This window comes from Anolis sagrei, chromosome X, assembly GCF_037176765.1.
Source record: "Anolis sagrei isolate rAnoSag1 chromosome X, rAnoSag1.mat, whole genome shotgun sequence".
NCBI classification, from domain to species: Eukaryota; Metazoa; Chordata; class Lepidosauria; order Squamata; family Dactyloidae; genus Anolis; species Anolis sagrei.
In genome coordinates, this window is record NC_090034.1 from 60,201,064 (window position 1) to 60,227,553 (window position 26,490).

The window sequence follows — 26,490 nt, forward strand, 5'->3', positions numbered from 1 at the left end:
CCCTGCCATGCGTTGCTGTGGCCCAGTCTGTTGATCTGGAAAATAAAGTAATGAGAAATGTTGGTTTCTAATCTATGTAATTTCTTTATGCTTGTGGGTAAACAGTATTTCTTGCTTTTTCTTTGTTAGTGTTGATGTGGAGAGTGTCTGGTTTGCCTAATCTGGAACATGCAACATATCATTGTCCTTCTTTAAGGGTCCCTTTCAAATCTCTCTCTGTGTGTGAATCATATCTATCTATCTATATTTATGACTGGATGGTTCTTTGTCAGGAGGGCTCTGATTTTCTGGTGATTTTCTGGTGAAGAGAGTTGGACTGGATGGCCTTAAGTATTATCTGTTGGTCATGGGGGGTTCTGTGTGGGAAATTTGCCCCAATTCTGTCGTTTGTGGGATTCAGCATGCTCTTTACTCCCTTCCTTCCTATCTTTCTTCTATATCCTTCCCCCTTCCCTCTATTTCTTCCCTCCTCCTGTCTTCCTTCTCTTTCATTTCCTTTTTTGCCTTCTTTATTTCCTCCATCCTTCCCTTATTTCCTTCCCTATCCTTTCAGTCTTTCCTCTATATCCTTCCCTCTATGTCCTCCTTCCTTCCATTGATCTCTCTCACCTGCCCCTTTGCTGCTGCTTCCTCCTCCTCTTCCGGCTTCTGGGAAGTTCCTCCTGCCATTGACTTCTGCTTCTTCCTCCTCCACTTCCTCTTCCTGCTTCCTCCTCCTCTTCCGCTGGTGGTGCTGAAGGAAGTAGTCTCTCGGGGCCCAGGGGCCCTTTCCTGCCCCCCTTCCTCGGGGGCCACAGTCCCTCTTAAAGGGCCGGTGTACGTGAGAAGAAGAGGAAGTGCTTCCTACTTCCTCTTCCTCATAGAAGCCGTAGAGGGCGGCCATTGTTGTGGGACATCCACACGACGGAGGAGGAAGCGGTGTCCACTCCAAAGAGGAAGAGGAGGAGCTGCTGTAGTTCATTTCCAGGCTGCAATGGGAAAGATGGTCTCCGGAAGAGGAAGTAGGGGGTGGGGCTTCCTGGCTGCGGTAGACGAAAGGGTCGTAATCGCTGCTGAGGGAGCTGCGGAAGGTGGAGCTGCTCCCGAAGACACCCCGGTTGCTGGCTTCTGATGTATCACTTCCAGGTCCCACTGATGCTTCCGGGAAGTAGCCTCGGAAACAAGAAGTAGGGTCGAAGCGGGGCACGAAGGCGAAATAAGGCTGCTGCTGGAAGTAGTAGTGCTGGAAAAGGGCCTCGTACTGGGAGAAGCAGGAAGTGGGCGAGGCCGAGGAGGAAGGGAAGGCAGCCATATTGTCCTGCCTCCTGAAGGGGAGGGGATACTGTTGTTGTTGCTGTTGTTGTGCGAAATGAAGGAAGGTGACGGGGGCCCCCCCTTGGGGGTCCATGGTCGTCTGCATTGGAAAGTGGGGCAAGTGCAGCAGCATCCCGGAAGGAGCAGTGGCGGGAGGAGCTGGATGGTGATGATGCCGTTGTTGTCCACGGACAGGAAGTGGAGGGAGAGGAAGTGGGTGATGATGGTGATGGGCAGGAGGAGGAGCATGGTGGAGGAGAGAAGGATCCTCACAGGGAGCGCCCGCCGAGCCCTTCTTCGGCTCTGCAAAGTAGGAAGTGGAAGCAGAGTCAGCCGAGGAGAAAGAAGGGAGGAAGAGAAGAAGGAAGGGAAGGGAAGTATGGAGAGAGAGGAAGGAGGAATAGAAGGAACAGAAGGAAGGAACAGAAGGAAAAAAGGAAGGAAGGAAGGAACAGAGGGAGAGAAGGAAAGAAAGGGAAGTATGGAAGGAGAGGGAAGGAGAAATAGAAGAAACAGAAGAAGCAAAGGGAAGGATAGAAGGGAGGGAGAAGGAAGAATAGGAAGTGTGGAAGGAAAAGAAAGGAAGCGAGGAAAGGGATTTAGGGAGAGAGAAGGAAGAATGCAAAGGGAATGAAGGCAAGAAGGAAGGAAAAAAGGGAAGAAGGGAGTGGCAAACAAAGGGAAGAAAATGATGGAAGGAAGAACGGGGGAGAGAAAAGGAGAAATAGAAGAAAGGAAGGAAGGTGGAGCGAGGGAAGGAGGGAAGAAACGAAGGAAGTGGAAGAAGGGGAAGGAAGATGAGCAAGGGAGGGAAGGAGGAATAGAAGGAAAAGAAGGAGAGAGAAGGAAAGGTGAAGAAGGATGGGAAAAAGGGAGGAATGGAGGAATAGATATGGGGAGAGAGGAAAGGATGTATAGAAGGAAAGGAGAAGTAAGAAAGTGACAGAAGAAAGGAAGGGAGGGGGGAAGGTGGTGAAAGGGAGGAATAGAAGGAAGAGAGGGAAGCGAGAGGGAGGGAGAGGAAGCACAGAGTATAGGAGGGAGGGAGGAATAGAAGGAAGGCAATGAAAGGAGGGTGGGAGGGAGGAAAAAGCAAAGAGAAGTATGGAAGGAAATGAGAGCAAAGGAAAGCGAGGGAGAAGGAAAGCCAAGCAAAGCAAAGCGAGGGAGAAGGAAAGGAAGTATAGAAGGAAAGGAGAGGGAAGGAAATAAAGAAAAGAAGGCAGGAAAGGAGGGAAGGAGGAGAAGCAGAGGGTAGGAAGGTGGAGAAAGGAAGCTAGGGAGTGAGGAAGGGAGGAAAAGAAGGGAGGGACACAGAGGAAGGGGAGGGAAGTATGGAAGGAAAGTAGAGGCACCTAAGGGAAAGGAAGAAGAAATAGAATGAAAGGAAGGGAACAAAGACAAGATGAGCGAGGGAGGGAGGAATAGAGGAAAGGAAGGAAGTAGGAGGGAAGGAAGACAGAGAAAAAAGGAAGAAAAGTGAGAAATGATGGAAGTGAAGAGCATAAAAATAGAAGGGAGGAAGAAGGGAAGGAAGAAAAGTGAAAAAAAGTAGGAAAGAAGGAAGGGAAGGAAGGATAGAAAGGAGGAAAGGAGATATATATATCTCACCGATGATGTTGTGGCGGCAGTGTGGGCAGGTGTGGTGCTGCAGGAGCCAGGGGTCCACGCACTTCCGATGGAAGCGGTGCGCACACGGGATCACGCGCAGCTCCTAAGAAGAGAGAAGAAAAGTGAGACTGTGCATTTAAGGAGGAAGCAATCTTGGGGACTGGCAGGAGGGAGGGAGGAAGAGGCCATCTTGGATATTGAGAGAGGGATTCGTTTAGAAGATGACCATCTTCGATATGAGGAAAGGGAGGAACACACTGAGAAGGTGGCCATCTTGGATAATGGGGGAGATACATTGAGAGCAACCATCTTGGATACTGATACTTTAATAAATCAGCCATCTTGGATATTAGGAAAGGGAGGAACACACCGAGAAAGCGGCCATCTTGGACAATGGGGGAGATACATTGAGGGCAACTATCTTGGATACTGATAGAGAGATACTTTAATAAGTCAGCCATATTGGATATTGGGAGAGGAAAGGATAGATTAATGTCGGCTATCTTGGATATTAGGAGAGGGAGGGACACATTGAGAGGGTGGCCATCTTGGATATTGGGAAATGGATATTCATTAACAAGTTGGCCATCTTGAATATTGGGGAAAAATACATTAAGAAGTCTGCCATCTTGGATATTAAGATATTAATTAGTCATTCATCTTGGATATTGGTAGAATGAAGGATACATTGAGGATGGCCATCTTAGATACTGAGAGGGATTAATTAATAAAGTGGCAATCTTGGATATTGGGAGAAAGACAAACACAGTGGTGGTCATCTTGGATATTGAGAGAGGGATACATTGAGAAGTAGCCATCATGGATACTAGGAGAGGAAATATTGAGAGGGCAACCATCTTGAATAATGATAGAAGGAAGAATACATTGAGAGGGAAGCCATCTTGGATATTGGGAAGATACATTAATATGTTGACCATCTTGAATATTGATGAAATGAAGGTTACATTGAGAGGACGGCCATCTTGGATATTGGAAGATGGAGAGATACATTAATAAGTTAGCCATCTTGGATATTGGGAGAAGGAAGAATACATTGAGAGGGTGGCGGCCATCTTGGATACTGGGAGATGGAGAGATACATTAATAAGTTGGCCATCTTGGATACTGGGAGAGGGATTCGTTAAGAAGTTGGCCATCCTGGATATTAGGAAAGGGTGGCCATCTTAGATATTGGAAAAGAGATACATTGAGAGGGCAGCCATCTCTGATATTGGGAGAGGGATTCGTAAGGAAGTTGGCAAATTTGTATATTGGGAAAAGGAGGAATATATTAATAAGTCAGCCATCTTGAATATCGATAGAATGAAGGATAGATGGAGAGGGCAGCAATCTTGGATATTGGAAAAAGATACATTAAAAAGTCAACCTTCTTGAATATTGGTAGGAGGAGGGATACATTGAGAGGGAGGCCATATTGAATATTGGGAAAGGGGTACATTGAGAGCCAGCCATTTTGGATTGGTCTCACCTCTCCATCCAGGTACTTCTCCAGGCAGATGGCACAGTCAGAAGTGGCGCTGCTGCTGAGGGCCTCTCCTCCTCCACTTCCAATATGGCCGCTGGAGCCTTCATTGTTGGTGGATGCGGCTGCCTTCCCCTTGGCCTTGAACTTGTGGGTCTCCATCTTCTCCAAGGCCTGCACGGCAAGGCGGTTCATGGAGTTCTGTGTGTGAGACAGGCATTTTAGATTCCTTATCTGAGGGAAAATAATGGAGAAAGGCTTCTCTCCAGGTGTAGGCCTCACTCTCTTTTTTATTGGGGAATGGCAGCCATTTTGGATCTCTTTTCTATGGGGAAAACAATGGAGAAAGGTGACCTTTTTGAATCTTTGTTTTGCGGGGAAATTAATGTATCCCCTTTTTGAGGGCAATTAATGGAGAAACCATAAAAAATAATAGTAATAATAATAATACTGGAGAAAGTTTCCTGTCTATTGGAAAGAGCCATTTTGGATCACTTTTTTGAGGACAAAACAGTGGGGGAAAGCAGCTGTTTTGGATCCCTTTCCTGAGGGAAACTGGGGAAAGGAAGTCATTTTAGATGCCTTTTCTGAGGGGAAACAGTGACCATTTTGAATCATTTTGAGGGAAATTAACAGGGAATGACAGCCATTTTGAATCCCTTCTCTGAGGAAAAACTATAGAGAACGGCAACCACTTTGAATTTTTTGTTTCAAAGTAAATTAATGGGTAACAGCAGCCATTTTGGATCTTTGTTTAGAGGGAGATTAATGTGTAACGGCAGCCATTTTGGATCCCTTTCCTGGGGGAGAAACAATGGAGAAAGGTTGCCATTTTGGATCCCTCCCATATCGGTCACTGTGACCACCTGAGGCCCCACCCCCTCATTATACCTGGCTCCGCCTCTGTTTGAGCTTGATCTTGACGAGGAGGACAAGGCAGACGAGGGAGACGACCAGGAAGAAGGCCAGGAAGAGGCCCATGTCGAAGTATTCTGTCGGCTGATGAAGGAGATGAGGAGGAAGACCCGTCACCTATGCATCTATGCATCTATACCCATATCTATCAATATATCTCTCTATATCTCTATATCCTTTCTGTCTTACCGGGGGGCTTCGGTGCTGGATGCGGGCCCGAGCCACCTTCTGCTTATTAACAATGTTCATGAGCCGTGCGGCGTCAGCCCCCTTGACGTACACCACCGGTCGCTTCAGTGGGTCCTCCAGCCCGTCATTCAACTGGAAACAGAAGGACAACAATGACAAAGATGGCTGCCATGGAAAAAGGACAACAACAAAGATGGCCATCTGACTAGAGATACAATTCCTGCCTCACCTGGTCAATGGCCTCTGGGTTCTCAGAGACGTCGAAGATGACTGCCGTGGCCCCCCGCTGCACTGCACGCTTGGCCTGCAGTAAGGGAGGAAATAAAACAACAGGAATCCATTAAGGGCAGACATCTTGGACAGCGATCCGAAATGGCCACCTCCATTTTCCACACTCCAATGGAGTCTATAGAAGAGTTTCAAAATGGCAGCCCCCTGGGCCTCACGCTTATAGAAGAGATTCAAAATGACCACTGTCCCTTCACACTCTAATGGACTCTTCTATAGAGATCCAAAATGGCTGCCTCCTTTGCCTCACACTCTTATGGAGATCCAAAATGCCCTTCACACTCCAATGGACTCTATAGAAAAGATCCAAGATGGCTGCCATTCCACATCATTTTCCCTGAACAGAGATTCAAAGTGACTGCCCCTTTTGCCTCAATTAGACTCTATGGAGGAGATCCAAGTTGGCCATAATCCCTTCAGACACCATTGGACTCTATGGAAGAGATCCAAAATGGCAACCTTTCTCTATTATTTATCCTCAGGATATGCGAAATGTCCACCCCCCTTGCCTCATATTCTGAGATTCAAAATGGTCACCATCCCTTCAGACTCCAATAGACTCTTATGACACGGAACCAAAATGGCTGCCTCCACCTCACACTCCAATGGAGTCTATAAAAGAAATTCAAAAGAGTCACATCTCCCCATTCTCTTCCTTCAGAAAGAAATCCAAAATGGCTGCCCCGTTCGGCTTACATTCTTATATAGATCTAAAATGGACACCAGCCCTTCAGATTCCAACGGACTCTATAGAAGTGATTCAAAAATTGCTGCCTCATACTAGTACAGAATACTAAAATGGCCACCTTCTCACCTTAGACTCCATTGGAGTCTATGTAAGAGATTCAAGATGGCCACCACCCCTTGACACTCCATTGGACTCTATAGAAGAGACCCAAAATGGCTTTCCCCTCTTCCTCATACTCCAACAGGGCCGCCCCTTCATCTCATACCCCACTGGAGGCTATGGAAGAGACCCTAGATGGCTGCCGTCCCCTACAGTTTCCCTCTGATTAAGAGGCCCAAGGTGGCTGTCCCGGACTGACCTTCCCAAGGACAGAGAGGCAGGGCTTGGGCTCGAGGTGGGGCTGCTCCAGCTTGACGACCCCGACCCAGCCGTAGTCGTACAGTTCCTCCTCCTCGTTCCCATTGCACAGTCCCAGCGGGTGCATCTAGGGAGGAAATATAAATAGACAACACCATCAATAAACAAATAAACAATACACACACACTTCTCCCTTCGAGGGGGACTCAGGCCCGGGTTTTCCCTTCAATGGAATCTGGGTTTGGCCAATAGAGTCCATTCCGGGTATTGTTTCTATTGAGTCCATTCAAAGTATTCCTTTAAATGGAGTCCAATCCATTTTACTTTTTTTCAATAGAGTCCATTCCAGTTTTTGTTTCAATGGAATCCATTCCACTTTTTTTCTCAATGGAAGTTGTTTCAATTTTTTTTCCAATGGAGTCTATTTATTATTATTATTATTATTATTATTATTATTATTATTATCTTTATTTGTACCTTACTAGCATCTCCCGAAGGACTCGATGTGGCTTACATAGGCCAAGGCCTCAATAAAACAACAGCATAACAAATACACAACTTAAAGCAAATCAAACCATTAAAGCAATAATAAAACAACAAAAACAATACACCATAACACAATAAAACTAGGCCGGGCCAAATGTGATGGGTACATATTAAAAAAGTGCTGGGTGTGACAGGCGGAATGTCGGATTTTGGGTAAGTGCAGTGTGCAGTCAATCTTAAAACTATGATGAAGTGCTTCTGGGACATATTGCTAGAGTTTTCCTATTCTGGAAAGGCACAATGGAACAGCCAGGTCTTCAAGCTCTTCCTAAAGACTGCCAACGTAGGGGCTTGTCTGATGTCTTTGGGGAGGGTGTTCCAAAGTCGGGGGGCTACCACAGAAAAGGCGCTGCCCCGCGTCCCTACCAAACACGCCTGCGATGCAGGTGGAATCGCGAGCAGGGTCTCTCCAGATGAGCGAAGAGAACGTGTGGGTTCATAAACGGAGATGCAGTCACGCAGGTAGGCTAGTCCCAAACCGTTTAGGGCTTTGTAGGTAAGCACCTGCACCTTGAATTGGGTTCGGAAAATAAACAGCAGCCAACGGAGCTCCTTGAACAGGAGGGTTGACCTCTCTCTGTAAGGAGCACCAGTTAACATCCTGGCCGCCGCCCATTGGACCAGTTGAAATTTCTGAGCCGTTTTCAAGGGCAGCCCCACGTAGAGTGCATTACAGTAGTCCAGTCTAGAGGTGACCAAGGCATGGACCACCCCGGCCAGATCAGCCTTTGCGAGGTACGGTCACAGTTGGTGTACGAGTCTCAATTGTGCAAAAGCCCTCCCGGACACCGCCGACGCCTGAGCCTCAAGCGTGAGTGATGAATCCAAGAGGACTCCCAAACTGCGGACCTGTGACTTCAGGGGGAGTGTAACCCCGTCCAACACAGGTTGCCACCCTATACCCCGATCCGGTTTACGATTGACCAGGAGGACCTCTGTCTTGTTGGGATTGATCTTCAGCCTGTTCTTCCTTATCCAGATAGCCACAGCGGCCAGGCACTCGTTCAGCACTCGAGGGGCCTCCTTGGAATTAGATGGAAATGAGTAGTAGAGTTGTGTGTCATCTGCATAGAGATGGCACCCAACTCCAAAAGTCCGAATGACCAAAGTATTCCCTTCAATGGAGTATCCAAAGTATTCCCTTCAATTGAGTCCATTCCGGGTTTTTTTCCCCCAATGGAGCCCATCAGTTTCATTTCCCTTCAATGAAATCCATTCTAGATTTTCCTTTCTTCTGCCTTGCATTTAATGGATGAAGAAGGCAGGAAGGAAGGAATAGGATCGATTTCTCAACCATAATAATATCAGTTACGATTGTATTATTTTATTATTGTACACTTTATATTTTAAGTTGTAATGTTTTTGATTGTGAGCTGCTTGGAATCTCTGTATAGAGATACAGTGGGATATAAAGAAATAAAATAAATACTTTTAAAATGATAATATTATAATTCACAATAAAGGTTTATATCAGTTTCAACACAATAATAAGAAGTTTATAATAGCCATGAACATGTAGCCCAAACCCTGCCAATGTCCTCCCCAAACACCATAATTAAAAATATAAAACTTTATTTATATACCGCTCTATCTTCCCGAGGGGACTCAGGGCAGTTTCCAAGTAACATCTGCTTTTCCCTTATGGCAGGAGGAGGTTGGAGTGGATGGCAACCATAGGATATTATTATTATTATTATTATTATTATTATTATTATTATTATTATTGAGAGTCTGAAGACCATCTGTCATGACTGCTTTGATTCTGTTTCCCTTATGGCAGAAAGAGGTTAGACTGGATGGCCCTTGGAGGTCTCTTGCAACTCTAGAATCCTATTATTGTGAATTCTTACCAAACTCCTCCAGTATTTTCTGATTGTCATGGTGGTTCTGTATGCCAAGTTTGATCCAGATCTGTCATTCATGGGGGTCTTAGTGGTCTGCGAAAGCCAGAGCTGAATCGGTTGAAGGTACTGCAAATCCCATCAACCTGGACAGACAGGTACCTCCATTACATCCATGGATACTGCATCAAAACTGGCATCTTAAGTCAGAACGCAGTTGAGCGACTTTATCTGCATAATGATGTGCCAACTCGTCACCCTGAGTTGCTGGGTGGTCAAGGTTCTCCCCACCTTGGTGGGTTGAAGGAGCTCCCTTACCACCCGGAACAACTCCGCCAGTCGCAACGCGGGCAGTCAAGAAAGTCTTTCTGGCCGCCTCCATTGCTGTGGAGTAGGCCGCCAAGGGCATGTGGCAAGCATACTGCCTACCATCCAAGGAATGCTTTCATTTGGGGACAATGTCATCCTAGATGTTCTGTTTTTCCTCCAGAATGGACATCCCAGGGTTTCTTACTCTTTCCATTGATGTGGAATTTGCACAACCCCGCCCATTGCCTCTCCCTTAACCCTTTCCTACCACTTCCTGTGGCACACAGCAAACAGGAATTGATCAGCAACTGAACAAGAGGTTCTGGGAAGAATTCACCATGATTTATATGAGTTGGGAGTTCACCTACATGCAGAGGGTACTGTGAACCCAACCAACAATGGACCTGGACCACATTTGCCACGCATGATGGGATTTGAAGTACTTTCACTCACTTCCTGAGACCACTGTCACCCCTACGAATAATGGACCTGGACCACAATTGGTACCCCATGAACCACTATACGTCCTGGTGCAGTTTGGGGAAGGATGGACCACAAATGATGGGATCTGCACTACCATCATCCACATCAAGAGACTACTGCGACCCCCAAGAATGACGGACCAAGACCAAACTTGCCACACAAACTCTCCATGATGTACTTTACATCCTGGTGAGGGTTGGGAGAGGATGGATCAGGGATGATGAGAACTTCAGTATCTTCACGCACTTCCAGAAAACACTGCAACCAGAACGAATGATGCACCTGGACCAAATTCGACACACAGACTCCGCATGATGCACTTTCTCTCCTGGTGAGGGTTGGGGAAGGATGGCACTCAGACAATGAGATTTGCAGTACCTTCACTCACTTCCACAGACCACTGTGACCACCATGAATTACAGGCCTGGACCAAACTTGGGACACAAAACCCCCATGACCAACAGAACATACTGGAGGGGTTTGGGGAACTGACCCACCCGTGTGGGAGTTATAGGTCGTCCTGCATCTAGAGCACTCTGAACCCCATCAATGACAGATCTGAACCAAACTTCGAACACAGAAACCTGGTGACCAACAGAACTTACTGGAGGTGTTTGTGGGGTGACTAACCTACCCATGTAGGAGTTGTAGTAGTTCACCATGTATCCAGAACACTCTGAACCTCACCTATGACTGATCTGGACCAAATATGGCACACAGAACCCTGATGACCAACAGAACATACTGGAAGAGTTTGGGGGAGGAATAACCCACCCATGTGGGAGTTGTAGTTCACCCTGCACCCAGAGAGCATTCCGAAGCCCCCATCGTCAGATCTGGACCAAACTTGGGACACAGATGCAACGTGGCCAACTGTGCATACAGGCCTGGTTTAGGGAAGACTGACCCACGGTTTGGGGAATTGTAGTTCACTCACAGCCCTATGCATTTTCGAATGGAAACATTCATAAATAATGAAATAAAAAGGTGGCTTTTTTCAAACAGTGTTACTAATTAACTAAGAGATATTACCTAACACCCCAAAACAAACAATGCCTTACTCAAATTATTAGTTTTAATAATAAAAGGTAAAGGTTTCCCCTTGAAATTAAGTTTAGTCATGTCCGATTCTGGGGAGTGGTGCTCACCACAATTTCTAAGCCAAAGAGCCAGTGTTGTCCGTAGACACCGCCAAGGTCATGTGGCCACCATGACTTCATGGAGTGCTCTTACCTTCCTACCAAAGTGATACCTACTGATCTATTCACATTTGCATGTTTTTGAACTGCTAGAAGCTGGGGGTAACAGCGAGAGCTCACCCTGCTCCCCGGATCTGAACCGCTGACCTTTTGGTCTGCAAGTTCAGCAGATCAGCAGTTTAATCTGCTGCGCCTCTATTATTATAGTGTATAATAGTTTATAATAATACTTTTAATGAAACACTTAAAAAAACTCACACACAGGCGTCTTCCAAGGAAAATAAAAACAAACCAACAAAAGTTCCATGGCGATCAGCGAGTGGCGACGGGGGCAGGACTGTGAAATCTGGAAGCCCCTAGTCACAGACTGGCCTTGGCCAGTGGATACGGACTCAGTCGTTCTACCTCAATGTCCAAGGCAGTTGAGTAGTTCGGCAGCTGTATCCATGAGTGAGCTGCCCTTTTGAGGACCCACTCTCCTCACCCCACACGGGGAAGGGGCTAGAAAAGGTGCCCTAAACATAGTCTGCCTCTCTTATCCCTGACTGGACTGCCGCATCCAGTGGGGTCACCATCCTGCGGCCAAAAAAGAAAAATGAACTTCGGAACATGGAACGTACGGACACTGATGGACAACACTGACAGTGAACGCCCTGAACGCAGAACTGCCATCATTGCAAGGGAGCTGGGACGCTTTAACATCGATATAGCAGCCCTTCAGGAGACCCGGAGAGCAGGAGAGGGACAGCTAAAGGAAGAGAAAGGAGGCTACACCTTCTTCTGGAAGGGACTGCCCAAAGAATGCACGGAGTTGGCTTTGCTATTATAAATGATCTGGTGAAGCATCTGACCAAAGCACCCGCTGGCATCAATGAACGACTCTTAATCCTCCAAATTGAACTTGCCAAAAACCAACAGACAACCATCTTAAGTGCCTATGCACCAACACTAGATGCTGATGAAGACATCAAGGAAAATTTTTACTATCAACTGGACATTGTCCTATCGGAGATACCTTAAGGAGAAAAAAATCATCCTCCTGGGGGACTTTCATGCAAAAGTCCATGTTGCCCAGCGACAGCCCCAAAACATCACTGCTCTTGAGTAGATCTGCATGGAGGAATGGGCCAACATACCAGCAACAGTGTGTGCCAAGCTTGTGAGGACTTACAGAAATCGTTTGACCTCAGTCATTGCCAATAAAGGATATATAACAAAGTATTGAGATGAACTTTTGTTACGGACCAAATACTCATTTTTCACCATAATTTGCAAATAAATTAGATAAAAATCAGACAATGTGATTTTCTGGATGTGCTTTCTCATGCTGTCTCTCATAGTTGAGGTCTACCTATGATGTCAATTATCATAGGTAGGTCTCTCTCATCTTTTAAAGTGGGAGAACTTGTACAATTGGTATCTGACTAAATACTCCCCCCCCCCCCCCCCGTATATAACATAGTCTAATAGAATTGTACAGTGGTCCTTATTTCTCATGCCAGTAAGGTAATGCTCAAGATCTTGCAAGGAAAACTCCAACAATACATGGAGAGAGAATTGCCAGATATACAAGCTGGGTTTAGAAAAGGCAGAGGAACGAGATACCAAATTGCCAATATCTGCTGGATAATGGAGAAAGGCAGGGAGTTTCAGAAAAACATATGTTTCTGTTTTATTGACTATTCTAAAGCCTTTGACTGTGTGGATCATAATAAATTGTGGCAAGTTCTTGGTGGTATAGGCATACCAAATCACCTTGTCTCTCTCCTGAGGAATCTGTAGAAGGACCAAGTAGCAACAGTCAGAACTGACCATGGAACAACAGTCTGGTTCAAGATTGGGAAAGCCATACGGCAGGGTTGTATACTCTCCCCCAACCTATTCAACTTGTATGCAGAACACATCATGCGATGTGCAGGGCTTGAGAAATGCAAGGCTGGGGTGAAAATTGCTGGAAGAAACATTAACAACCTTAGATATGCAGATGACACCATTTTGATGGCCGAAAGTGAGGAGATGCTGAGGAGCCTTCTAATTAAGGTGAAAGAAGAAAGCGCAAAAGCTGGGTTGCAGTTAAACATAAAAAAGCCAAGATTATGGCAACAAGAATGATTGACAACTAGGAAATAGAGGGAGAAAACATGGAGGTCATGACAGACTTTGTATTTCTAGGTGCAAAGATGACTGCAGACGCAGACTGCAGCCAGGAAATCAGGAGACGCTTACTTCTTGGAAGGAGAGCAATGTCCAATCTTGAAAAAACAGTGAAGAGTAGAGACATCACACTGGCAACAAAGATCCGCATAGTTGAAGCAATAGTATTCCCCATAGTCACATACGGATGTGAGAACTGGACCATAGGAAAGGCTGAGCAAAGGAAGATAGATGCTTTTCAACTGGGGTGCTGAAGGAAAGTTCTGAGAGTGCCTTGGACTGCGAGAAGATCCAACCAGTCCATCCTCCAGGAAATAAAGCCCGACTGCTCATTGGAGGGAAGGATAATAGAGGTAAAGATGAAGTACTTTGGCCACATCATGAGGAGACAGGAAAGCTTAGAGAAGACAATTATGTTGGGAAGGAAAAAGAAAGAGGGGCCGACCAAGGGCAAGATGGATGGATGGATGGCATCCTTGAAGTGACTGGCTTGACTCTGAAAGGAGCTGGGGGAGGTGATGGCCGACAGGGAGCTCTGGTGTGTGCTGGTCCAGGAGGTCACGAAGAGTCAGAAACGACTGAACCAAGAGTCAGAAACGACTGAATAAACGACAACAATAGAATCAATATATAAAAAATAATAAATTATAAAATAGTAGTTTGTATCTATATCTTACCTTCTACCTTCTATACAAATAATAAAAATCCAACACCTGGCAGATACCCATAGTGCTCAAGGATTTTTCAAAGCCACAAAGGTCATCTATGGACCAAGAAACCATGGCATACAGCCTCTACGCTCATCAGACGGAACCAAACTCCTGAAGGACCAAAAGTTAATTGCACTACGTTGGAAAGAACACTACCAAAGCCTCCTAAACCGCAGCTCCAATGTGGCCGAAGAGGTCCTCTCACAAATCCCGCAACAACAAACCAGGGATGAGCTTGCAGTACTGCCTAGTTTGGAAGAAGTCAGCAATGCCATCAGCCAACAAAAGAATAATAAAGCCAGCGGACCGGATGGGATCCCTGCTGAAATCTTTAAAGAGGGAGGACCTGAGCTGACACACCAACTCCACCAGCTCATAGAAAAAGTGTGGGTGACCGAGAAAATCCCAGCAGACTTCAAGGATCATCACCCTCTTCAAAAAAGGGGAAAGAACAGACTGCGGAAACGATCGAGGTATCTCCCTTCTAACCTCCGCTGGGAAAATCCTCGCAAGAATCCTTGCAAACCGCCTTCTGCCCCTCTCAAAAGACACCCTCCCAGAATCCCAGAACGGCTTCCGCCCCTCCAGAGGAACCGTGGACATGATCTTCACTGCACGACAGCTCCAAGAAAAATGCAGAGAACAAAATCAACCTCTGTACATGGCATTCATCGACCTTGCAAAGGCATTCGACACAGTGAATCGCAGCGCTCTCTGGACCATCCTCCAAAAAATCGGGTGCCCTAACAAATTTGTGAACATCCTGCGGCTCCTCCATGATGACATGATGGCAACAGTCTTGGACAGCAATGGCTCCCAAAGTGACCCATTTAAGGTGGAATCGGGTGTCAAACAGGGATGTGTTATTGCCCCAACTTTATTCTCCATCTTCATTGCTATGATACTTCACCTTGTTGATGGGAAGCTTCCCACCGGAGTGGAAATCATCTATCGGACAGATGGCAAGCTGTTTAACCTCAGCAGACTGAAAGCCAAAACCAAAATTACAACAACATCGGTTATAGAACTCCAGTATGCTGATGACAATGTCGTCTGTGCGCATTCAAAAGATCTACAAGCCACTCTCAACACCTTTACAGAAGCATACACGAAGCTTGGCCTGTCACTGAACATCGAGAAAACCAAAGTGCTGTTCCAGCAGTCACCAGCCATCCCCTCCTCAATGTCAGAGATACAGCTTAATGGTGTAACATTAGAAAATGTTGACCATTTCCACTACCTTGGCAGCCACCTCTCCACCAAAGTCAACATCGACGCCGAAATACAACACCGCCTGAGCTTTGCGAGTGCAGCATTTTCCCGAATGAAGCAGAGAGTGTTTGAGGACCGGGACATCTGTAGGGATACCAAGGTGCTTGTTTATAAAGCTATTGTCCTCCCAACCCTGCTATATGCCTGTGAAACGTGGACTTTCTACAGACGTCACATGCAGCTCCTGGAACGATTCCATCAGCGCTGCCTCCTGAAAATCCTGCAAATCTCCTGGGAAGACAAGCGGACAAACGTCAGCGTGCTGGAAGAAGCAAAGACCACCAGCATTGAAGCGATGGTCCTCCAACATCAACTCCGCTGGGCCGGCCACGTTGTCCGGATGCCTGACCACCGTCTCCCAAAGCAGTTGCTCTACTCCGAACTCAAGAACGGAAAACGGAACGTTGGTGGACAGGAAAAGAGATTTAAAGATGGGCTCAAAGCCAACCTTAAAAACTGTGGCATAGACACTGAGAACTGGGAAGCCCTGGCCCTTGAGCGCTCCAGCTGGAGGTCAGCTGTGACCAGCAGTGCTGCAGAATTCGAGGAGGCACGAGTGGAGGGTGAAAGAGAGAAACGTGCCAGGAGGAAGGCGCGTCAAGCCAACCCCAACCAGGACCGCCTTCCACCTGGAAACCAATGCCCTCACTGCAGAAGAAGATGCAAAGCAAGAATAGGGCTCCACAGCCACATACGGACCCACAGGGAAACCCATGATGGAAGACCATCTTACTCGTCCAACGAGGGATCGCCTAAGTAAGTAAGTGTATCTATATCTCACCTTCTACCTACTATACAAATAATAATAGTGAAAATCGATATGTGTGTATGTGGCTGAGGTGTCCACTTACACAGAAAAGCTCCTGTGTCATGATGTCTATCTCATGCCATCCAACCATCAGCCATTCTGACACACAGTACATGACCAAGGGAGGAGATATGAACCAGCCATAAAAGTTCATTGCCCCAAGGTGGGGCGAAAGTGGGCTCTGGGATGTGGAAAGGGGCAAGCTCCAGGTGCCTGAACTCTTTGAGTGCTTTATTATATTGTAGCTAAACCTATATACAGGATGAGGCAGCATAACTTCCTTTTTTTAAATGCGCACCATTCAGTCGGTTGAAGACTTAGCGGAGCGCTAGTGGTCTCGATCGAGAGGCAGGAGTATAAAGTTTTGTCCTGACACAGTTCAGTCGCCATCATGCGTTGGAACAGCAAGGAGCGTGCTTTTGCCATTGAGGCCTACTTTTTGAGCGGATTTGGAGTGGCCAGCCCACTCTCCAGATTTGGCCCCTTGTGATTTTTTTCTATGTTTTTTTTTAAAATCCCGTGTTTCTGTGAACCGTCCAAGGACCCTACAAGATTTGAAGACCAACATCCAGGAAGAAATTGCCAACATAACGCCTGCTATGCTGGCAAGAGTCATGACAAATGCCAGAAATCGGTTTACTTAGTGTATGGTGAATGGGGGACGTCACCTACCTAACTTGATCTTCAAAACTACGTAAAACAAAACTTCAGGTATGCGCCTACATTATAAAAAAGAAAATAAAAATTTCTGATTCATACAATGGGTTTTATTAAGTTTTGAAAAAAGAAGTTATGCTGCCTCACCCTGTAGACGGCCAGTAGTGTGAGACTTGTATTCCGAACAATCAAGATGTTTGGTATCTTCAGCCCTTGCACGTCTTGGTGTGTTCTTTCAGAGAAGATTAATCCACAGCAACACAGTTGGAGCTCAGAAACCTTACACCCTGTCTCCATAAACATAAGCTATAGCTCCCACTACTCAGGAGACACCAAAAGCCCTCCCTCCAATGACATTGTAGGTTATAGTGAGCACCATGGGCATGCCCAGGAGCCCATGTCCTCCACAAACACCATCCTGCCTACCATGGAAGTGAAGGCTTTCATACGGGGACTATTTCATCCTAGATTTTATGTGTTTCCTCCACCACAAACATACCAGTATTCCTTTCTCTCTCCACATTAGTGTGGAATTTGCAGAACCCGCCCACTGCTTCTCCCATAACCCTTAGGAAGGATGGACCATGAACAATGAGACTTGCAGTACCTTCACTCACTTCCTGAGAACACTGCTACCTGCACCAATGACAGACCTGGATCAAACTTGGCACACATAACCCCCATGACCCACTTTACGTCCGAGTTCAGTCTGCAGGAGGGACCACAGACAATTGGATTTACAGGACCTTCATCTGCTTTCACAGAGCACTGCGACCCCCCACAAATGATGGACTTGGACCAAACTTGGCACACAGATCCTCCCCATGACCAACAGAACATAATGGAAGGGTTTTTGGAGGGACTGACCCACCCACATGGGAGTTATAGTACACCCTGCATCCAGAGAGCATTGTGAACCCAAGGATGGACCTGGACCAAACCTGGCACACAGAAATCTGTTAACCAAAAGAACACACTGGGGTGGGGAACTGACAGACCTGCATGGGAGTTCTACTTTGCCCTGTATCCAGAGCTCATCATGACCAAAAGAACATAATACAGGAGTTTGGGGAAGTGACCCACCTGCATGGGAATTGCACTTCACCCTGCATCCTGCAAGTTGCTTCTGGTGTGACAGAATTGGCAGTCTGCAAGGACGTTGCCCAGATGCCCAGAAGTTTTACCATCCTGTGGGAGGCTTCCGTCATCCCCCCACACAAGGTTGGAGCTGACAGATGGGGGCTCACCCTGCTCCCTGGATTTGAATTGCCAACTTTTTAGTCAGCAGTCCTACCAGCAGAAGGGTTTAACCCATTATGCCACTGTTCTGGTACAGCTGTACCAGGAACTCCAACTTTATTTGCTTTGTATTAAATGTTTGATTGCAGTCCTAGGTTTCAGGGACTCTGCAGATAGGTGGCTTCTTTTGGTTGCAGACATAGGGCAAGTCGCCTGTCCATCATCGTTAAGTTTTGGTCCCGCCCCTTGCTCAGGGCAATTGGGAAGGGAAGGGAGCCATTTTTAGTTAGTCTCAGCAAGGAAAGCTAATGTATAGAAGTGTGCAAGCTTCCCCTGTACAAAAGCTTCAACATTTAAGAATTTCCAGGAAAACAGCCCTAAAGACCAAAGAACTCCAGCTGGAGAACATCTAAGCCTTTAGTGGTAGGTCCACTCGGCGTTCGAGAAGCAGTTCGACCCGGTAGCGGAGCTCACATCAGTAAGGGTTAGATTACAGTCAGTCTGGGAGAAGTTAAAAAGGGGATTTTCCTTTAAAGAAGTTATTGAAGACAGTTGCCTGTCCTTCGTGGGCAAGATTAGGAATTCACCAGTTGCCTAAAAGCTTGGAATCATTTGCTTAACTTTACTGAAGACAAGAGAAGTTTCTGTTTGATTGTTCATTAATAAAAGACTTTGTTGTACTTCACAAGCCATCTAAAGACTATTTGTGGTGAAAAACCTCTGAGAACTTCTCCTTGGGCCCCCTGGCTTCCTGCTGGGTAAAGATTGCACGTCCTGTTCTAAAGGAAATTCTTTACAGGCCCAGCATGCAACAGAACAGCCACCAATAACTGACCTGGACCAAACTTGGCATACAGACCCAACATAGCCAACTGTGAATACAAGCGTGGTTTGGAGGTGATTGACCTTGGCATATGGGAGTTGTAGCTAGATAGTCAAGCTTGAGATGGAGAATGACCCAGGAACGGCCAAGACGATGAAACGGATGGGGATATAGCTCTTTTTAAATTGTTATTGCACTGTCTTTTTTGTCTAAATGCACTTATTTGTTTTGCTGTTGTATTGTATTGATGGCATCGAATTGTGCTGATATGTCGACCGCCCTGAGTCGCCTGCGGGCTGATATGGGCGGGATATAAGTGATGTAAATAAATAAATATAGCATAAATACTATAAAATTGTTTCTGAAAATTATTACCATAGAAACAGAAATATGTATTACAGAAATATTTATTACCTATATTATCATAGAAATATTTATTATAGAAACTGAAATAATAATTATAGACAATAATAGCATAGAAATAGAATTATTTATGATAGAAATTATTATAGAAAGATTTACTATAGAAACTGAAAAATTATTATAGAAATTATTATTTTAGAACTAGAAACATTTATGATAGAAATGGAAATATTTATTATCGAAATATTTATTTTAGAAAGAAATTTCTATTACATAAATTAATGTTCTGGAAATGGAAATATTTATTATAGAAAGTATTATTATAGAAATATTACAGCATCAGAAATATCTATTACAGATGTATTATTATTTTTATTATAGAAGTATTTATTATAGAAAACATTATTATTGAAATATTTGGGCACCACAATTGAAGAGAGATATTGACAAGCTGGAATGTGTCCAGAGGAGGGCGACTAAAATGATCAAGGGTCTGGAGCACAAGCCCTATGAGGAGCGGCTTAAGGAGCTGGGCATGTTTAGCCTGAAGGAGAGAAGGCTGAGAGGAGACATGATAGCCATGTATAAATATGTGAGAGGAAGCCACAGGGAGGAGGGAGCAAGCTTGTTTTCTGCGTCCCTGGAGACTAGGACACGGAACAATGGCTTCAAACTACGAGAGGGTAAGAAGGCAGGATCATCAAGTTTGCAGACGACACCAAATTGGGAGGGATAGCCAATACTCCAGAGGACAGGAGCAGGATTCAAAACGATCTTGACAGATTAGAGAGATGGGCCAAAACTAACAAAGTGAAGTTTAACAGTGACAAATGCAAGATACTCCACTTTGGCAGGAAAAACGAATTGTAAAGATACAGAATGGGGGACGATGCCTGGCTCGAGAGCAGTACGTGTGAAAAAGATATTGGAGTCCTCGTGGACAACAAGTTAAACATGAGCCAACAATGTGATGTGGCGGCAAAAAAAGCCAATGGGATTTTGGCCTGTATTAATAGGAGGATAGTGTCTAGATCTAGGGAAGTAATGCTACCCCTCTATTCCGCTTTGGTTAGACCACACCTGGAATATTGTGTCCAATTCTGGGCACCACAATTCAAGAGAGATATTGACAGGCTGGAATGCGTCCAGAGGAAGGCAACTAAAATGATCAAGGGTCTGGAGAACAAGCCCTATGAGGAGCGGCTTAAGGAGCTGGGCATGTTTAGCCTGAAGAAGAGAAGGCTGAGAGGAGACATGATAGCCGTGTATAAATATGTGAGAGGAAGCCGCAGGGAGGAGGGAGCAAGCTTGTTTTCTGCTTCCTTGGAGACTAGGACGCGGAACAATGGCTTCAAACTACAAGAGAGGAGATTCCATCTGAACATGAGGAAGAACTTCCTGTGAGAGTCGTTCAGCAGTGGAACTCTCTGCCCCGGAGTATGGTGGAGGCTCCTTCTTTGGAAGCTTTTAAACAGGGGCTGGATGGCCATCTGTCAGGGGTGATTTGAATGCAATATTCCTGCTTCTTGGCAGGGGGTTGGACTGGATGGCGCATGAGGGCTCTTCCAACTCTTTGATTCTATGATTCTATGACTTATTAGAGACATTATAAAATGTTTGTTATATAAATGATTGCTATTATAGAAATATTGATTACAGAAATGACAATATTTATTATATAAAGTATTTATTATTATTATTATTATTATTATTATTATTCTAGACCAGTGGTTCTCAACCTGGGGGTCGGGATCCCTGGAGGGGTCGCGAAGGGGTGTCAGGGGGGTCAGCAAAGACCAGAAAACACAGTATTTTCTGTTGGTCATGGGGGTCTCTGTATGGGAAGTTTGGCCCAATTCTATCATTGTTAGGGTTCAGAACGCTCCTTGATTGTAGGTGAACTATAAATCCCAGCAAGTACAACTCCCAAATCTCAAGGTCTATTTTCCCAAAACCCCATGAGTGTTTACATTTGGGCATGTGGAATATCCGTGCCAAGTTTGGTCCAGATCCATCATTGTTGGAGTCTAGAGTGCTCTCTGGATATAGGCGAACTTCAACTCCCAAACTCAAGGTCAATGCCCACCAAACCCTTCCAGAATTTTCTGTTGGTCATGGGAGTTGTGTGTGCCAATTTTGGTTCAATTCCATTGTTGGTGGGGTTCAGAATGCTCTTTGTTTACAGGCTAACTATAAATCCCAGCAACTACAACTCCCAAATGGCATAATCAATCCCCCCGCCAACCCCACCAGTATTCAAATTTGGGCATACTGGGTATTTGTGCCAAATTTGCTCCAGTGAATGAAAATACGTCCTGCAGATCATTCTTTACATGGCGATTCATAATGTTAGGGTTATGGTTGGGGGTCACCACAACATGAGGAACTGTATTAAGGGGTCACGGCATTAGGAAGGTTGAGAAACACTGTTCAAGACGGCCAGGCCAAGCCAGGCCAGGAGCTGAGGGTTTTTTTCGTGGCGCATGCGCAGGAACGGGAGGCGCGCGAGCATGCGCAGAAGGGAGGCTGCCCTGGCCTGGCCGCGGCGCATGCGCAGACCCTTCGCGGCCTACTCCTTTTACCTGCACGATCTCGCCCTCGGCGCTGAGCGTGGCCCCGGCGCGGGCGAAGCGGCCCTGGAGTCCTGCGGTGTAGGTGGAGTACTCCCCGCCGGGTCCCGGCTCGAAGAGGACCACCTCCACGAAGGCCTGAGCGGAAGAGGAGGCCGCCGCTTGAGGAGAAGAAGCAGCAGAAGCTGAAGAGGCCGCCATGATGGAGACGGAGAAGAAGATGAGAAAGGAGGAGAAGGCCACGCCCCCCTCCGAGGAAAGAGGCGGGGCCGTCATCGCGGCGACGGAAGCCCGGAGGGGGCCATAGCCGCTAAGCCCCCCGTCAGCCGCCGACGACGCCTTTTTGGCCCCGCCGGCTCCCCTTCCTCCGCGCCGAGGAAGCCACGCCCTCGCGAGGGAGGGAGGGGCGGGGCTAAATCAAAGACACACCTTCAGTTGACGTGCTAAAAAGGGGCGGAGCTACCGAATAGTCTCCCCTGAATGGGTTGACGCGGGAGAAAGGGGCGGGGCTACAGCATAGGCACGCCCCAGCGGAATAGTAACTTGGAATCTGGCGGACGAAGGGCGGGGTTACTGGATAGGCCACGCCCCTTCGTTCTCAATAGATTGTTATGACGTGCTCGGAAAAGGGCGGCTACAGAATAGGCCACGCCCCTTCGCGCTGTCGTTCAAAGTGCTTGGAAAGAGGCGGGGGTAAGTGATAGGCACGCCTCCTGTTTCGCATCTATAGAAGTATTGTACTAACTTGTGAAAAGGGGGGAGTTGTTACATGATAGACACGCCCCCTTTTCCTCTCGGAATGGCAAGAAAGGGGCGTGGCTAAGATACAGACACGCCCTCGTCTTGTCCATCAATAGACGTAATTATTTATTCAGGGGCAGACCAAACAGTTGCATTGCATTTTTTAACAAACAAACAAGCAAAACACAAAGTTTGCAAGCTTAGTATTCTATTAAATGTCCTTTGACCAGTATCTGGCCACTTGAACTACCTCTGGTGTTACTATAAGAAGGTCCTCCATTGTGTATGTGGCAGGGCTCAGGTTGCATTGCAGCAGATGGTCAGTGGTTTGCTCTTCTCCACACTCACATGTCGTGGATTCCACTTTGTAGCCCCATTTCTTAAGATTGGTTCTGCATCTCGTGGTGCCAGACTGCAGCCTGTTCAGCGCCTTCCAAGTCGCCCAGTTTTCTGTGTGCCCGGGGGGGGGGGGGTCTCTCATTTGGTATCAGCCATTGGTTGAGGTTCTGGGTTTGAGCCTACCACTTTTGGACTCTCGCTTGCTGGGGTGTTCCAGCGAGTGTCACTGTAGATCTAAGAAAACTATGTCTTGATTTAAGTCGTTGACATGCTGGCTGATACCCAAACAAGGGATGAGCTGGAGATGTCTTTGCCTTGGTCCTTTCACTGTTGGCTGCTACTTCCCGGCGGATGTCAGGTGGTGCAATATTTATTTATTTATTTATTTATTTCACAGTTTTCTATACCGAGCTTCTCAACCTCATTGAGGGACTCAGCCCGGTTTCCAGCCATAAAAAACATATAAACTCATTAAAATATCATATATCACAATCACAAAAATAACTTTAAAAACACTATATATAAAACTACCGTGGTCAGTCGTCCTATTAAGATGGATCTACATCAACTTCCATCCAGGGTCCTATGGTGTTGTCTCATTCATCAAAGGCCTGACTCCACAGCCACGTCTTCGCCTGTTTCCTAAATGTTAGGATGGATGGACAGTGTAATTTCCGGCTAGACAGTGTAATTTCTCCAGTGGTGTAGGGCACAGACACCCCGTGATAATGCGGCATGTCTCATTAAGAGCCACATCTACTGTTTTAGCGTGGTGAGATGTATTCCACACTGGGCATGCATACTCGGCAGCAGAGTAGCACAGCGCAAGGGCAGATGTCTTCACTGTGTCTGGTTGAGATCCCCAGGTTGTGCCAGTCAGCTTTCTTATATTGTTTCTAGCACCCACTTTTTGCTTGATGTTCAGGCAGTGCTTCTTGTAGGTAAGAGCACGGTCCAGAGTGACTCCCAGGTATTTGGGTGCGCTGCAATGCTCCAGTGGGATTCCTTCCCAGATCATCCTCAGAGCTCGGGATGCTTGTCTGTTCTTAAGGTGAAAAGCACATGTCTGTATTCTAGATGGATTAGGGATGAGCTGTAATAGGCAGTAAGGGCACCTAGAGCTTCGGAGAGCTTCAGTTCAACCATCTCAAAGCTCCCTGCTTGAGCAGTAATGGCACGATCATCAGCATAGATGAAGCTCTCTGTCCCTTCTGGCAGTGGCTGGTCATTTGTGTAGATGTTGAACATGGATGGGGCAAGCACGCTCCCCTGAGGCAGGCCGTTCTTCTGTTTCCGCCATCTGCTTCTCTGGTCCTGAAACTCAACAAAGAAGCTCCTGTTTTGTAGCAGGTTTCCTATGAGGCGAATGAGATGGTTGTCCTTTGTGATACTATACATTTTTCTCAGGAGGAAGCGGTGGTTCACAGTATCATAGGCTGCAGACAGGTCTACGAAGACAGCTCCTGTGATTTGCTGCCTTTCAAAGCCATCTATGTTCTTCAATAGAAGTACTCGTGTCAGGAGCAACTTGAGAAACTGCAAGTTGCTCCTGGTGTGAGAGAATTGGCCGTCTGCAAGGACGTTGCCCAGGCGACGCCCGGATGATTTGATGTTTTTATCATCCTTGTGGGTGGCTTCTCTTATGTCCCCGCACGAGGAGCTGGAGCTGATAGAGGGAGCTCATCCGCCTGACGAAGACTCTTGAGTCAAAACCGGTAGCAGGTTGGAGTCAATTCATGTGACTACTGGAGTCTACTCACATGTAATAAAGAAAGGACATTTTCTGAAATGGCCGTCACCACCCCCAGCTCCTTCAAGGTCAGTCCAGTCACTTCAAGGATGCCATCCATCCATATCGTCCTTGGTCGGCCCCTCTTCCTTTTGCCTTCCACTTTCCCCAGCATCATTGTCTTCTCTAAGCTTTGCTGTCTCCTCATGATGTGGCCAAAGGACTTCAACTTTGTCTCTAGTATCCTTCCCTCCAATGAGCAGTCAGGCTTTATTTCTTGAAGTATGGACTGGTTGGATCTTCTCGCAGTCCAAGGCACTCTCAGAACTTTCCTCCAGCACCACAGCTCAAAAGCATCGATCTTCCTTCGCTCAGCCTTCCCTAAGGTCCAGCTCTCACATCCATAGGTGACTACGGGGAATACCATGGCTTTGACTAGGCGCATTTTTGTTGCCAGTCTGATGTCTCTGCTCTTTACCATTTTATCGAGATTGGACATTGCTCTCCTCCCAAGAAGTAAGCGTCTTCTGATTTTCTGGCCACAGTCTGCATCTGCAGTCATCTTTGCACCTAGAAATACAAAGTCTGTCACGGCCTCCACATTTTCTCCCTCTATTTCCCAGTTGTCAATCATTCTTGTTGCCATAATCTTGGTTTTTTTTAATGTTTAGCTGCAACCCAGCTTTTGCGCTTTCTTCTTTCACCTTGATTAGAAGGCTCCTCAGCTCCTCCTCGCTTTCGGCCATCAGAGTGGTGTCATCAGCATATCTGAGGTTGTTAATGTTTCTTCCAGCAATTTTCACCCCAGCTTTGCATTCATCCAGCCCCGCACATCGCATGATGTGTTCTGCATACAAGTTAAAAAGGTTGGGTGAGAGGATGCAGCCTTGCCGTACGCCTTTCCCAATCTTGAACCAGTCTGTTGTTCCGTGGTCAGTTCTGACTGTTGCTACTTGGTCCTTGTACAGATTTCTCAGGAGAGAGACAAGGTGGCTTGGGATGCCCATCCCACCAAGAACTTGCCACAATTTATTATGATCCACACAGTCAAAGGCTTTAGAATAGTCAATGAAGCAGAAGTAGATGTTTTTCTGAAACTCCCTGCCTATGTGTATTTGTAATATATACATTGAGTTAATTTAGTTATTCTCATATCAACACTATCAGTGGATTTTGGTCTGCACAGAGGGAGCTCATCCGCCTCTCCCCATATTCGAACCTGCGACCTGTCAGTCTTCAGTCCTGCCGGCACAGGGGTTTAACCCACTGCGCCACCGGGGCTCCTAATAGAAGTACTGCTATGACGTTAAAAGGGGGGCGGGATTACATTATAGACACGCCCCCTCTTTCCCTCATAGCGAAAGGCAAGGAAGGGGCGTGGCTAAGTTACAGACACGCCCCTACCTTGTCTCTCAATAGAAGTACTCTTATGACGTAAAAAGGGGCGGTGTTACAGTATAGACACGCCCCTTCTTTATCCTCATAACGGAAGGCAAGGAAGGGGCGTGGCTAGGTTACAGACACGCCCCCACCTTGTCTCTCAAAGAAGTACTCTTATGACGTAAAAGGGGGCGGAGTTACAGTATAGACACGCCCCGTCTTTATCCGCATAGCGAAAGGCAAGGAAGGGGCGTGGCTACGTTACAGACACGCCCCCACCTTGTCTCTCAATAGAAGTACTCTTATGACGTAAAAGGGGGCGGTGTTACAGTATAGACACGCCCCCTCTTTCCCCTCATAACGACAGGCAAGGAAGGGGAGTGGCTAAGTTACAGACACGCTCCCACCTTGGCTCTCAATAGAAGTACTCTTATGACGTAAAAGGGGGCGGTGTTACAGTATAGACACGCCCCCTCTTTCCCTCATAACGACAGGCAAGGAAG

The 26,490-nt window shown here is 46.5% G+C and overlaps 1 protein-coding gene across 1 annotated transcript in view; it reads right to left on the bottom strand.

Annotated features, from left to right (window-relative positions):
- The window catches only part of ZNRF3 (zinc and ring finger 3), a 28,304-nt gene extending 6,105 nt beyond the window's left edge, over positions 1-22,199 (bottom strand). The window contains exons 1-8 of the mRNA XM_060784806.2: positions 21,811-22,199; positions 6,826-6,951; positions 5,721-5,795; positions 5,492-5,623; positions 5,279-5,386; positions 4,394-4,588; positions 2,905-3,007; positions 610-1,596 (exon numbers count right to left, since the gene is read on the bottom strand). Of these exons, the coding sequence (XP_060640789.1) occupies positions 610-1,596; positions 2,905-3,007; positions 4,394-4,588; positions 5,279-5,386; positions 5,492-5,623; positions 5,721-5,795; positions 6,826-6,951; positions 21,811-22,074 (1,990 nt within the window). The 5' untranslated portion in view covers positions 22,075-22,199. The remainder of the gene's footprint in view (positions 1-609; positions 1,597-2,904; positions 3,008-4,393; positions 4,589-5,278; positions 5,387-5,491; positions 5,624-5,720; positions 5,796-6,825; positions 6,952-21,810) is intronic.
- Positions 22,200-26,490: the final 4,291 nt, after the last annotated feature.